Source organism: Dermacentor variabilis, chromosome 3, assembly GCF_050947875.1.
Source record: "Dermacentor variabilis isolate Ectoservices chromosome 3, ASM5094787v1, whole genome shotgun sequence".
Taxonomy (NCBI): Eukaryota; Metazoa; Arthropoda; class Arachnida; order Ixodida; family Ixodidae; genus Dermacentor; species Dermacentor variabilis.
The window spans coordinates 192,949,682-192,961,111 of NC_134570.1; the positions used below are offsets into that span (position 1 = coordinate 192,949,682).

General features: G+C 44.6%; 1 protein-coding gene and 1 non-coding gene across 2 annotated transcripts in view; one reads left to right on the forward strand and one right to left on the reverse strand.

The window, feature by feature from the left end:
* The window catches only part of LOC142574966 (glutathione S-transferase 1-like), a 91,621-nt gene extending 85,871 nt beyond the window's left edge, over positions 1-5,750 (forward strand). The window contains exon 6 of the mRNA XM_075683944.1: positions 5,607-5,750. Within this exon, the coding sequence (XP_075540059.1) occupies positions 5,607-5,750 (144 nt within the window). The remainder of the gene's footprint in view (positions 1-5,606) is intronic.
* A 1,704-nt stretch (positions 5,751-7,454) lies between these two features.
* LOC142576826 (U2 spliceosomal RNA) lies at positions 7,455-7,647 on the reverse strand. Its single transcript, XR_012826974.1, has one exon. It is a non-coding gene; the product is annotated as a U2 spliceosomal RNA (small nuclear RNA).
* Between the last annotated feature and the right edge of the window lie 3,783 nt (positions 7,648-11,430).

Genomic DNA, 11,430 nt, shown 5'->3' on the forward strand with positions numbered 1-11,430 from the left:
CCCATTTCTAATAAAAAATTCACGAATTACATAAAAAACTCGAAACCAGCAGTGACTAAACTTCAAAGTCACTAAATGCAGTCACTAAATGCAACAAACCTCGTCAAATTTGGTGTATTGGTTGCAGAGAAAAACGAATTCTCTTTTTACGTGTATTTAGATAGGAGCACCCGAGCTAAACCTACCTCTTAACATTAGCTGGATGACAGCTGCTCACATGGCCGAAACTAGTGTCGACACCTTTCTATGAACGCCATACGGTTCTGTTGTCTTGTTCAAATATGCAGTATCTCAGGAGTCTTTTCACTGAAAAATGTTTACACCCTCAAGGGTGTTTTCTTGTCGCATTGGTAACACCCTTACCGTTGGGGCCTTACAAAATTTCATAGAGGCCCACAACGGAGCCCTAACTAGACGTGCGATGACAAAAGAACTAGTTGAAAACTGCGTAAACACTCTGACAGCCTTGGACGCAGAGAAATATCCGACAAGCTCATTTCACAGTTAGAGATATGAAACTGTCCTATCGGATATTTCTGTGCGCCCAAGGTTGTCAGCATTATTACATAGTACTCAACTACGTCTTTTGTCATCGCGAGTCTAGTTAGAGCTCCGTTGTTGGCCTCTGTAAATTTTTGTCAGGCCCTAACGGTAAGGGTGTAACCAGTGCGACAAGAAAACACCCTTAGAAGGTGTAAACATCTTCACTGTGTTGCATGCAACTTTAAAAAACAGTTGGTTATTTACTGCCCAGAAAAAAAAAACTACAAACCACAATTTACTACCGTTTTATTCGCCGCAACCTTTGGATGCGCTAAGGATGTAGTTATGACAATTCGTCGAGCTTAGCTTTCGTCTAGCATTTGCTGTGGGCTTGATTTTCAACTTTCAAGACACCAACTAACTCAGTAGTTGAGAAATAAATACGAAGCGTTTCAACGAGGATTGTCTCTAATTAATTAAAATACGTGATTTGAGACCGAATACAGCAAATACGGGATTTGAGACCGCCCTTTCGTGGGACAAAAGTCCCGCAACAAGGGCGTACAAAAGAAAACTCCATGTGAGATCATTAGCAGCTTAATTAACTAAGACTCGGTAATAAACATTTTTTTGTTATGAACGTTAGGTTTTCAATGCTGATTGTACATCTCTGGATACTGCAAAATCGCGAACTGGGCGAGTAATGCTTTCACGGTTCAAAAAAGCTGACGGCACATATTTTTATACGATTGTCTGAAAAAAATCTTTTCAGCACTCATCCAGTGCTCTTCGAACGCATTTTGGCTTTCCCTTTTTTACTAAAAGCATATCCCTAGTAATTTGTCAGCTCTGAATAGTCAGGTTCGCAAACGAATTAAAACTTATTTAAAGCAATTTGTCGAGAATGAGCTCTGACTCAACCAGAACCGAGTGCGTCAGTAACTTATCCTCAAAGGGACGTCACATCACAACTACGTGGCGAGACTAAATGGAAGAAACGTGTCGGTGACTAAATGCCATGTCAATATGCTTTGTTAATAGCTATGTCAATATGCTGTCGACACCACCAATGACGACTGTTTAATTTTTCGTGGGCGGGAACAAACTGAGCGCACACCGCCACCCGAGATCACCTCGCTTAGAAAAGCTTGGTGCTCCAACCGCCGCGCCACGATACGGCCACGTGACCACGCGACGAAACTTCAGGGTGTGATTTCGCTCGTTTCAGACATACTCTGTTTTGGTTTTGCCGAGAAAATGAGTCGGAATTCTTCGTGCGATTGTTCTTAGAATCAGAGCTTTTCGCCCATTTCGAAAGCCGATTTGTTATGGCTGGAGCTTACCTACCAACGTTCAATATGCGAACTCTATGACTGTAATCTTTCATAACCAAGCAGTTCATATGGATAATAAGTTAACTTAGAGAGGGCTCTTGCCTGTCCGTTCGTACTGCGAATATTCTGCCGAAAATATTATTTTTGTCTCTCCAATCAGCTGTTCCTAATAATGAAAGACAGTCGTCGTTGAAACACCTGGAATTCGAGGTTTACAGCAATGACACTTTAGAACCTTGAATGTCTCCTGCTGTCATCTCTGCTTGGTTATGGTGTATGTGAACGCACGTGTACACTTGTACACGTTGAGGGGCAGAATGTTTGTGAGCGATGCGACTTCACTACCGCTAAGCATGCCCCATACCCCTATCAAAGAAAGAATAGCCGTTTTAGCAATAACAAACTCAATCAATTGGCACGTCAGAAATAATGAAGAGAATAAGTTAACCGAAATTAGGCTCACCTGAATTGCAGGTAGCCGTTCCTTTCATGTACCCTGTGCCTATCAGTGAAATTTCGCCAATAACGATGATCAGGAGGCCCATCAGGGCACTCGCTGGTCTATTCTTTATTTCTTCCGTTTTCGGTGCTCACAAAACTGTATAGCATGTAGAATTGAACAGAGCACGGAAATATGCAGAATGCGTTCGTAACAGGGCAGTGGTTCAATGCAAAGCGAATGGAATCCGCTTTTCGTGGCTTTCCCACGCTTGTAAACGACAACCGAGCAGCGGGAGACAGCATCTTCTGGCCGGGTGCGCCACTCTTTAAGAAAAGAAGCAAATTGCAACTCCTCTTCACCTTGGGAGACAAGACGCTGTTGGCAAGGAGAAAGGTCACGGACAAATAAGAAAAAAAAAATCCACGGAAAGAGCCGGCATTCGTGAGTACGGCGTGCCAGTTGGGAAAAAGCCTTCCAAAGTGCGCGCCAGTGTGTCTGGGAGCAGCCGGTGGAGTTGTGCCGTTTTAGCTTTTTATCTTTTTTCCCCTTCTTTATATCAATCTTTCCGCTACCTTCGCCTTTACTGCCAAGGGAAGGCGAAAATATGCGTGGTGCAAAAAAGAATTTTCAATGAAGATTAGCAGCTTTTTTCGGGAAACATGTTTATGTTCGTCGGGAAGGGACGGAAATTGAATTCTGACGTTTTCAGTGTCGTGACCCTGATCTGTTTATGAGGCTCGTCGCATTGTAGGGCGCCGGAATCATTTTGACTACCAGTGACTCTTTAACGGGCACCTAATACGAATACACGAGAGTTTTCGCATGCCAAGTTTATCGAAATACGATGGAGGCAACCAGGTAACCGATGGAGGCAACCAGGGTAATGTCATAGCCGCTCAAAGCCACAAGCTATCGCAGCGGGTTAAAGAAGAATGGACTGATACTTCCTGTTCTTTCATATAAACAGCGGGATAGTATTAGTAAACAATAACAGAACACGACCACTTCGTAGCGAAAGTGTTGCACGTAATAGAAACATACACGTGACATGATCACCAGTTTTCCAAAGTTCACCTTCGACACTCCAGTATATCTCCCTACTTTGTGCGTCTATGTCATGTATTTTTTCATAATACAAATTAATAATAATAATAATATTTGGGGTTTTACATGCCAAAACCACTTTCTGATTATGAGGCACGCCGTAGTGGAGGACTCCGGAAATTTTGACCACCTGGGGTTCTTTAACGTGCACCTAAATCTAAGCACACGGGTGTTTTCGCATTTCGCCCCCATCGAAATGCGGCCGCCGTGGCCGGGATTCGATCCCGCGACCTCGTGCTCAGCAGCCCAACACCATAGCCACTGAGCAACCACGGCGGGTCATAATACAAATTATTTGTACTCTACCTATAAATGGAAAAACTTGTTTTCAGGTTTGAAAATAAGAAAAAAGCTGGATGAAATCTAGCCACTGTATTTTGTCGTGTCCGTTGCGTTTCCCATAATCGCTTAGAAAATGTGGACACGGCTTACTACGTTTATAATAGTCAGGACAGAAGGAAGTACATGTGCTGTAGAAAAGTCATGCGAACTTAATTAATGTAACTGTGAATTGTTTGAAATGCGTGTCTGTAAGCTGCACTTGACATGTAAGATGTGCCCAATTAGGGTAATGGCGAAAATATGATAATTAAGATAGATAAAAAAATTCTAAGTTTTTTCTAATTCAGGCAAACATGAGTTAATGGAAGTTTTCTAAAGCTAAGGTCCGCGGACAGACGACTGTTCTTTTGGCGTGTGTATGTTGTGTGTGTGTCTATTCTGCAGGCATTTTTCAAGAAAGTTGTTCTCTCTCTCTCTCCCTCTCTCTCTATTTCATCAATGCGGCGTCGTTACTGCGTGGTGATTGTGAAAAACAAGATTCCAAATAAGCAGGAAAATGCCACGGAATGAACTCTTATTATTATGCAGCGTCATGTATGATATTGGGCTTATAGATAGGAAATAATAAAGGGAACGCACTATCATCATCATCACCAGCAGCAGCAGCCTATATTTATGTCCACAGCAAGACGAAGCCATGCGATCTCCAGTCAACCATTTCTTGTGCTAGCTTATTCCATGTTGTGCGTGAAAGTTTCCTAGTTTCGTCAGCCCACCTAATTTTCTGCTGCCCTCGACTGCCCTTACCGTCCCTTGGCACCCATCCTGTAACTCTGATGTGTCTTGTTAACGCTTATTTGTTAATGTCTGAGTTTCTGTCCCACATGTTAGCACCGGTAGAATGCAATGTGTGTACACATTAGTTTGCGTGAAAGTAATAAGCTCCCAGGCAGAATTTGGTAATGCCTTCCGTATGCACTCAAACCAATTCTTATTCTTTTCTAACTTTTCTTCTCATGATTAGGGCCCATGTGAGTAATTGACATTGAGAACCGCGATCCTGCGCACACTGTATAGGCTGAGCTGCGATCACAAATTCTCTTTTGCTTGACAGGCTATCGACGTTCTCCTGCTATATAAGGCGTCAAATAATGCTGTATTGGCAACCTTATAAAAATGTAAATTAAATTATGTGGTTTAACGCGCCAAAACTACTTTTGATTATGAGACACGCCGTAGTGGAGCACGCCGGAAATTTAACTAATTCGTTCTTTTTTAATACCGACAAAAAAGCACGTATTGCTTGTCACCTCGTGGTCGGTACCACTGATGGCATGACTCCTAAGGGAGAGGCCTTTCTTTTCTTAGAATGAATACCTTTAATGTTACCTAAAGCTTTCGTTACCTAAATGTTACCTAAAGCTCCCCCCCACCCGGTGTGTGGGGGGGAGGGGGGCGCGTTGTATAAAGATTTTCGCTGTAGGGCTGTATTGGACGCCGCATAAATAAAGGCCTCCACACATGTGGTCTTCTATGCCAACTGACACCCTTATATATATGACGCTTTATCGGGCTTGGTATGTCAATTTAAGACCATATATGGAAAATGTAGTGGGTCTGGCTTGACTCATATTTCAAGTTTCTTAAGGGTTGCTGCATGGGCGTCTTCTTACGACATGACAGCTGTGGAGTTTGATATTTTACTGTACCATGGTGTATTCTCAGGAAAGCTGGACGACCAACTGTCAGCACGCCTCGACTTTCCTGGTATTTCCACCATTTCGCACTCACTTTATAACCATTTTGAAATACAGCAGTTATGACTTCCGAAAACACTTCTCCTTCACGTGTCATGATCATAAGCGCCATCGATTGGACGCATATCATGAAGTCTAACGAGCATGCATTGTATCACAAATGATTGGCAGCGAATTAATCTTCATATTTTTTTTTGTCTACAGTGCGCTGATTATGAACTGAACCGCTTTCCCGTCGTCCTGGACTACTACGAGCGACTGAAATCTTCGCTGCCTTACTACAACGAAATCAACGACCTTGGAATTCAACAAATGCGAGGCATTCGCAGCCAAAGCAACTCCAAGTAGAGCAATGACAATGGCGGAAGCTTCCACGAAGGCTCTTCTCAGTTCTGCAATTTCGCTCATAGAACGAGCATAAGACTCGCTCTGATCATGGACAGGGACACTCCTTGTTTAGGCCTTGTGTCTAAGTATACTAGCTGTAGGTTATAGCAAAATTTATGAACAATTGCAGTAAGCAACGCCATCAGATATTTTGGACGGTGCCCCTAAAAAAGGCTTCCCCGCAACAGATATTACAGCGCCACGTGTGCCGCAATACCTATACAAGTGCTGCAGGTAAACTTTTTAACCGCGATGACAGCCTTAGTTTGTAGGCATATATTACCGCCCCTTGCTCTATATACAAGATTTGCTGCTTGAAATGGCTGGAATGCAATGACGGTCTAAAATAAAGGCATGCTTTCCACTGCGTTGTTGAGTCGTGTTCTGCTTTATATAGAGTGCGACATGCAATGGGCTTCGTGTCTCCTACGTGCGCGCATCGAGACAAGTGTGTAAGAAGCTATTCTGCTCTGGCAGAACTAATAAAGTTCATACGATTGAAAAATCCGTGGAGGCTTCTACCAATACATGCTCCCTGATCTGGCTGGATGTTTCCTTTGAAAAGGTTAAAGGTCAGACAATTATTGCTCGCTTTCTGGTAGCTTGCATCTAGTCCCTTAATAAGTTTTCGGTTAGAAGGCTGCATGAACGGCGCCGTGTACCTTCGAGTCAAATGTGCGGTGTCAGGTGGCGTCAAAAGCGCCGCAGAAAATTTTCTCTTTCTAGCTAATGTTTTGCACACTATGAGCACAGAGTGCCGGAGCAAAAGGCAGAATTACTGGTAGAGTAACAGAACTCCTCCCACCTGCGTCGTCTCCTGGATAAAATGCTAAATAGCTCAAGACACAAGGTCGAAAAAAAGTGTTCAGAGGCGGAATTTGTGCCTTTAATACCATTTAATAATTAATACAAAACAATGATTACAGTTCATAGCGGGTGCTAAAAGCAGCATAAGCGCATTCCACTGACAAATATATTTTAAGGTAGGATGATGCTATGCCAACTACTGATTGCGCCCCTGCCGTAAATGACTGGATGCATGACGATGCAGCGCTATCTTGGGTAGGCCAATTTCCTCATTGTTGACACTGATGTTGTTCTTTTTATTTCGCTACCAAGGCATTATCAAATTATTGGGTCTGTTTCCACTTGCCGAATGAGTCATATTTTTGTTTCAGCAGGCCTAGGTGTTAGCTAGCGCCATCTACAATACCGCGGTGAAAGCGCTTCTTTGTCAATTGATGCCACATGCACTCTGTGGCAGCGCTGTGTGGCTGTTTACGCACGTGTTGGCATGGAGATTAAGGTGGGGCAAGATTTTCATCGCATAACGACTTTGTTAGGGCTTTGTGCAAGTTGCAGCTGCGGACAAACGCATTGTACCGCAAAAAGACTGCAACGCACACCTGGCTTCTGGACCTATCAATATGGACATAAAATGAAAGTTCGCCCACGGAACATTCACGCGGAACCACGGCAGTAACCACAGAATAAGGTGCGAGGGGATACGCCCAGACCGGAGATCAGTCAGGTCCTTAATCGAAGTCGTCTCGTGTGCTGTAACTTTCGACAGCGTGTGCATGGTGAAACGAAACCATGTTTCTACAACGAACGTGTATATGGCTGGGATCTGGAAAAAATTGCGCGCGTCTTTCGAGCCTCGTAGATTAAAATGCCAATACCGAAGACAGTGCAATACCTGGCCGACCCGCTGCAGGGGTGAAGCAGGCTATGCGCACTCCGCCAACTTGGAAAAATATGTTTAATATCTTATGTCCAATACACCCCATGTCAGATATTAAGCTGATATGAAGAGATACTACACTTTGACCCGCGTCGACCATGTCTACCTTGGCATCGCCCTCTCTTTTTCGGCGTTCCAAGCACTTGCGTAGCTCCTTTAATTTTCTTCCGTTCTCCGGTGGCGGCAGTCCCGCAAACGTGTGGCGCGCCTGGACTGCGAGGCGGAAAGAAATGGGAACCGTCCATGCGGACCCGATCCCGCAAACTTGGAACGCTTTACCGGAGCCACGGCCAAGTTTCAAAGGAAGCTTGTGGGGAACGAATTTCGTTTGGCCTGTGTTGGCGTGTGACCGCTTGCAGTTTTGAAGCGACCTCTTGAACACCACTGCACTGCGGGACGTCGATCAGCGCACGATCGTCTTGGCTACGGTGAAGCAGTGTGTGCCCTCGGAGTGTGGTGAGGTGCGTGTCCGTTCTACGTGCCGGGATTTGTTACTAAAGGCGTCGTGCCGTGTTTTGCAACAATCCGTGGGTATGTAAACACCCCGGTGCCTCATGATCTTCCGAGCCTCAACATCGTGGACGAGCGACTAGTCCCGCCTCGCCTGCCATATATGTGCATACGGCGTTTTACGAACGGCAATGAACGGTGTGCCATTAAGGGACATTCACAGATTCGCTGGTCATCCACCTTCATAGAGTGGAAAGGCAACGAATTTTTAAACCAAAGCTTTCTTTCGGTCTTTCTTCGAATTTCCCACTGCTGCTGCTGCTGCTACCGTCTGGCACACCGCGTGGGGGGTGGTTCAGAGCGTGTGTATACATGACAGGAAGGCGGCAGAGAGGAACGGTGACGCGAGAAACTCGTCAGGAACTTTGCACCGCGTCGAATGTGCACAACGATCTCTGGAGCTCCCTAGGCGTCACCAGCTTAGCCTCATGACAACTGTAATTATACATGCCGCTCCCCCACCCCCTCCCCGCAACCGCATCGGAGAAGTTATTTCTAACGTGGAAGTCCAGAGGAGAGCTAGATAGAATGGCAGAGAGGAGGAAGGGAGAAAGCAGATAATGGGTATAACCGGCGTAGTCGAGAAACGAGTGTATAACAGCCGTGTCACCCTTGGCTCGCAGTTCCTATACATGGGGTGATGGTGGGAGAGGGGGAAAGCGACGCGACAAGGATAGAAAATGCTACTGCTAGACACGACAGCGCTTGCGCACAAGCTGGATAAATTTAATTTCAACGAATAGTACGTTATGTTTATGTTATTTCTAAAAGATGAATACCCTGCAGATTTGTCAATCGAACAACGCTGGGCGTGTAGAAGCAAACCCTCATCAAATCGCACGTGAAATCAAGTCTTCTGTGTCCGACCCGGTAGCAATGGGGCTATGGCATTCCTCGAAGTCGTGGGTTTGATCCCGACCGCGACAGACGCATTCTGACGAGCGCGAATTAAAAAAAAGCACGAGCGCATTTAGATGTAGGGTGGCATTAAAGAAGATCAGGGTGTCAAAATTAATCCGGAGTCGGCCACTACGGTGGGCTTCGTAATGCGATTGTGGTTATGGCACGCAGAGTTCTATAATTCAACTGAAGTTTACTACTTCTGCAACGATGCGATGTAGCATGTGAGGCAATGATAACGCTCACCCTTCTGCGAGATTATCAACTATAGTGCATAACAACGACTGAAGCAAGGACGTCTGCCTGTGGGCTCTGTGCACCACGCATAGCAATAGCAGTGGTGTACGCAAGCAAGGCAATGTTTAACATCATGTAACCACTCTCGCATTGCACTATACGTTGAAGTAATTAAACATTCCCCGTCAATCACCACTATTTTTCGTCAGCCAGAGCAAACAGCACACGAAGCTTCGCTTACATCGATTCCCACAGTTCGAGGGATCCGCATATTTTTTCTTTTAGAACAATGAAAAAATAACTGCCCTACTAGAATTATGATTGATGCCAGGCGTGCAAGCCAAACATTGGAACACACCTGTGTGATGCTAGAACACAATCATTACCCCACACCTGACATGTTTGCTTCCCATGCGGAGTGCAGGAAGCTGAACGACAATGAAGCCAAGCTTTTGCAGCCACTCCTTGAGATTAACGTGCGACTCAGCCTCATCAAAGGAAGGCGGAGATAGCAGTATTCTCATATCTTTGATGTAATTGTGAGTCAGCCTTGTTTCTCTTATTCCTAATTGTTTTACAGGAAAAGTAATCACTGTGGAGGACATGCTAAACATGCAAACTACGAAGTATAGAGGAAACGATGTCGATAATCTCACGCAAGTGACCTGCGACTTCCGTGGAAAGAAAAAGGCAACAGTTATTTCAATTACAGATGAAGACAAAGAGCTTCAGATTTTCTATGTGCAAACGAGACAGATATGCGTAGGATTTTTTGAGGGATACCCCGAGATTTTACTCCTAGACACCACATACCTACTAACATGGGTCTTTGTTTTGTGTTTATGCTTAAAGACGGAGCATGTTCTAGTCATGTCGTCGCATATGCCTTCTTTGCATTCGAACAACAACATGTCGTCACTAAGCCGCTTGAAACTGTTGTTCATGAAAATTCAGACGCACCGTGCACTAAGTTTCTCATTGTGGACAAATACCTTAGAGAAATAGCTGCAATACGAGAAACGTTTTATTCAAGACATGTCATGCAGCTTTGCAAATTTCTTGTCGTGAAGGCTTTCCAGGCAGCTGCCAAACAGTTTGCACATTTGGTGGAAGAAAGTGAAATGGTGAATGTGCAAACTGCAGAGACATTTGATGAGTTACATACTGACTATTTAAGACACGCTAACGGTCATGTACTTTGAGTGACATTGAGAAACACCATAAATATGTGGGGAAGACACCTCTCTGACAAGGTGTTCTCTGCAGGCGGCAACACCACCAAAAGAGTCGAATCTGAGAATGCCAACACCAGGCACATTTTATCATCGCCTGACAAATTGCACGGGGCTGGGATGGGCGTTGTGAAGCTGTCAAATGCACTAACGCAAGAAGCCATACATCGTGCATGTGTCATGAAAACATGCACATTTTGCTCGTATGAAGCGCCAAGCATGTTAAGCCATATGTGCCGAGGAGATAACTCCGATGTTTTCCTGCAATCTACAAAGAAGCAGACAAAGCTAAAAAAACGCCTCCAGAAATACAGCGACTAGAGCCGGTTGTTTATACTGCCTCAAGTTCTGGTAGCAGGTGTCATGTAGTTCCACAGAAAATTTGCGCGTGCACGTGCACTACTTCTTCCAGCATGAGGCTTATTTGTCGTCACGTTCTGGCTGTTTGTGAAAGAACTGGTACTGGTGACTTACCTGTCTAAATTTGTCATACCACGGTGGATCAAGTGCTATAACTTCAGAGTCATGGCTGCTGACAGCTATGCTGATAACAATGCTTACATCTGACAACAATGCTGACCTCTGCAGGTTATTTGGGGATGCAACTGCGCTGCCTCTCCCAGCAAACACATTGCAATACCGTTCCGCTGACGGCCCAGATAAAATGTGTCCTATTGTCGTTTCAATTTCCATCAAGAAAAAAAGAACTGTGGCTGTGCCATTTCAGCAAAGAACAAGACAATAAAGAGATTAAAGTAACTTGCTCTGTCCACAGCCTGCAATGGTTTCACTAGTATGAATTACATACGCTTATGTCCGTATTCCAATGGATTTCGTGTTTTTACTCCTTCTGTGGAGGACTTGTGCAGCAGTGAAGCAGACTTACACAAAGAAAGAGTGGTTTTGCAGGCCAAGCAGAGACAACGGCCACATTTTGTGTAAAGGCATAATAATGTTTATATTGATGAATGGCAATTAGTCTCGCCAGCTTTGCTGTGAAGCAGTGTGTTTTATTTGA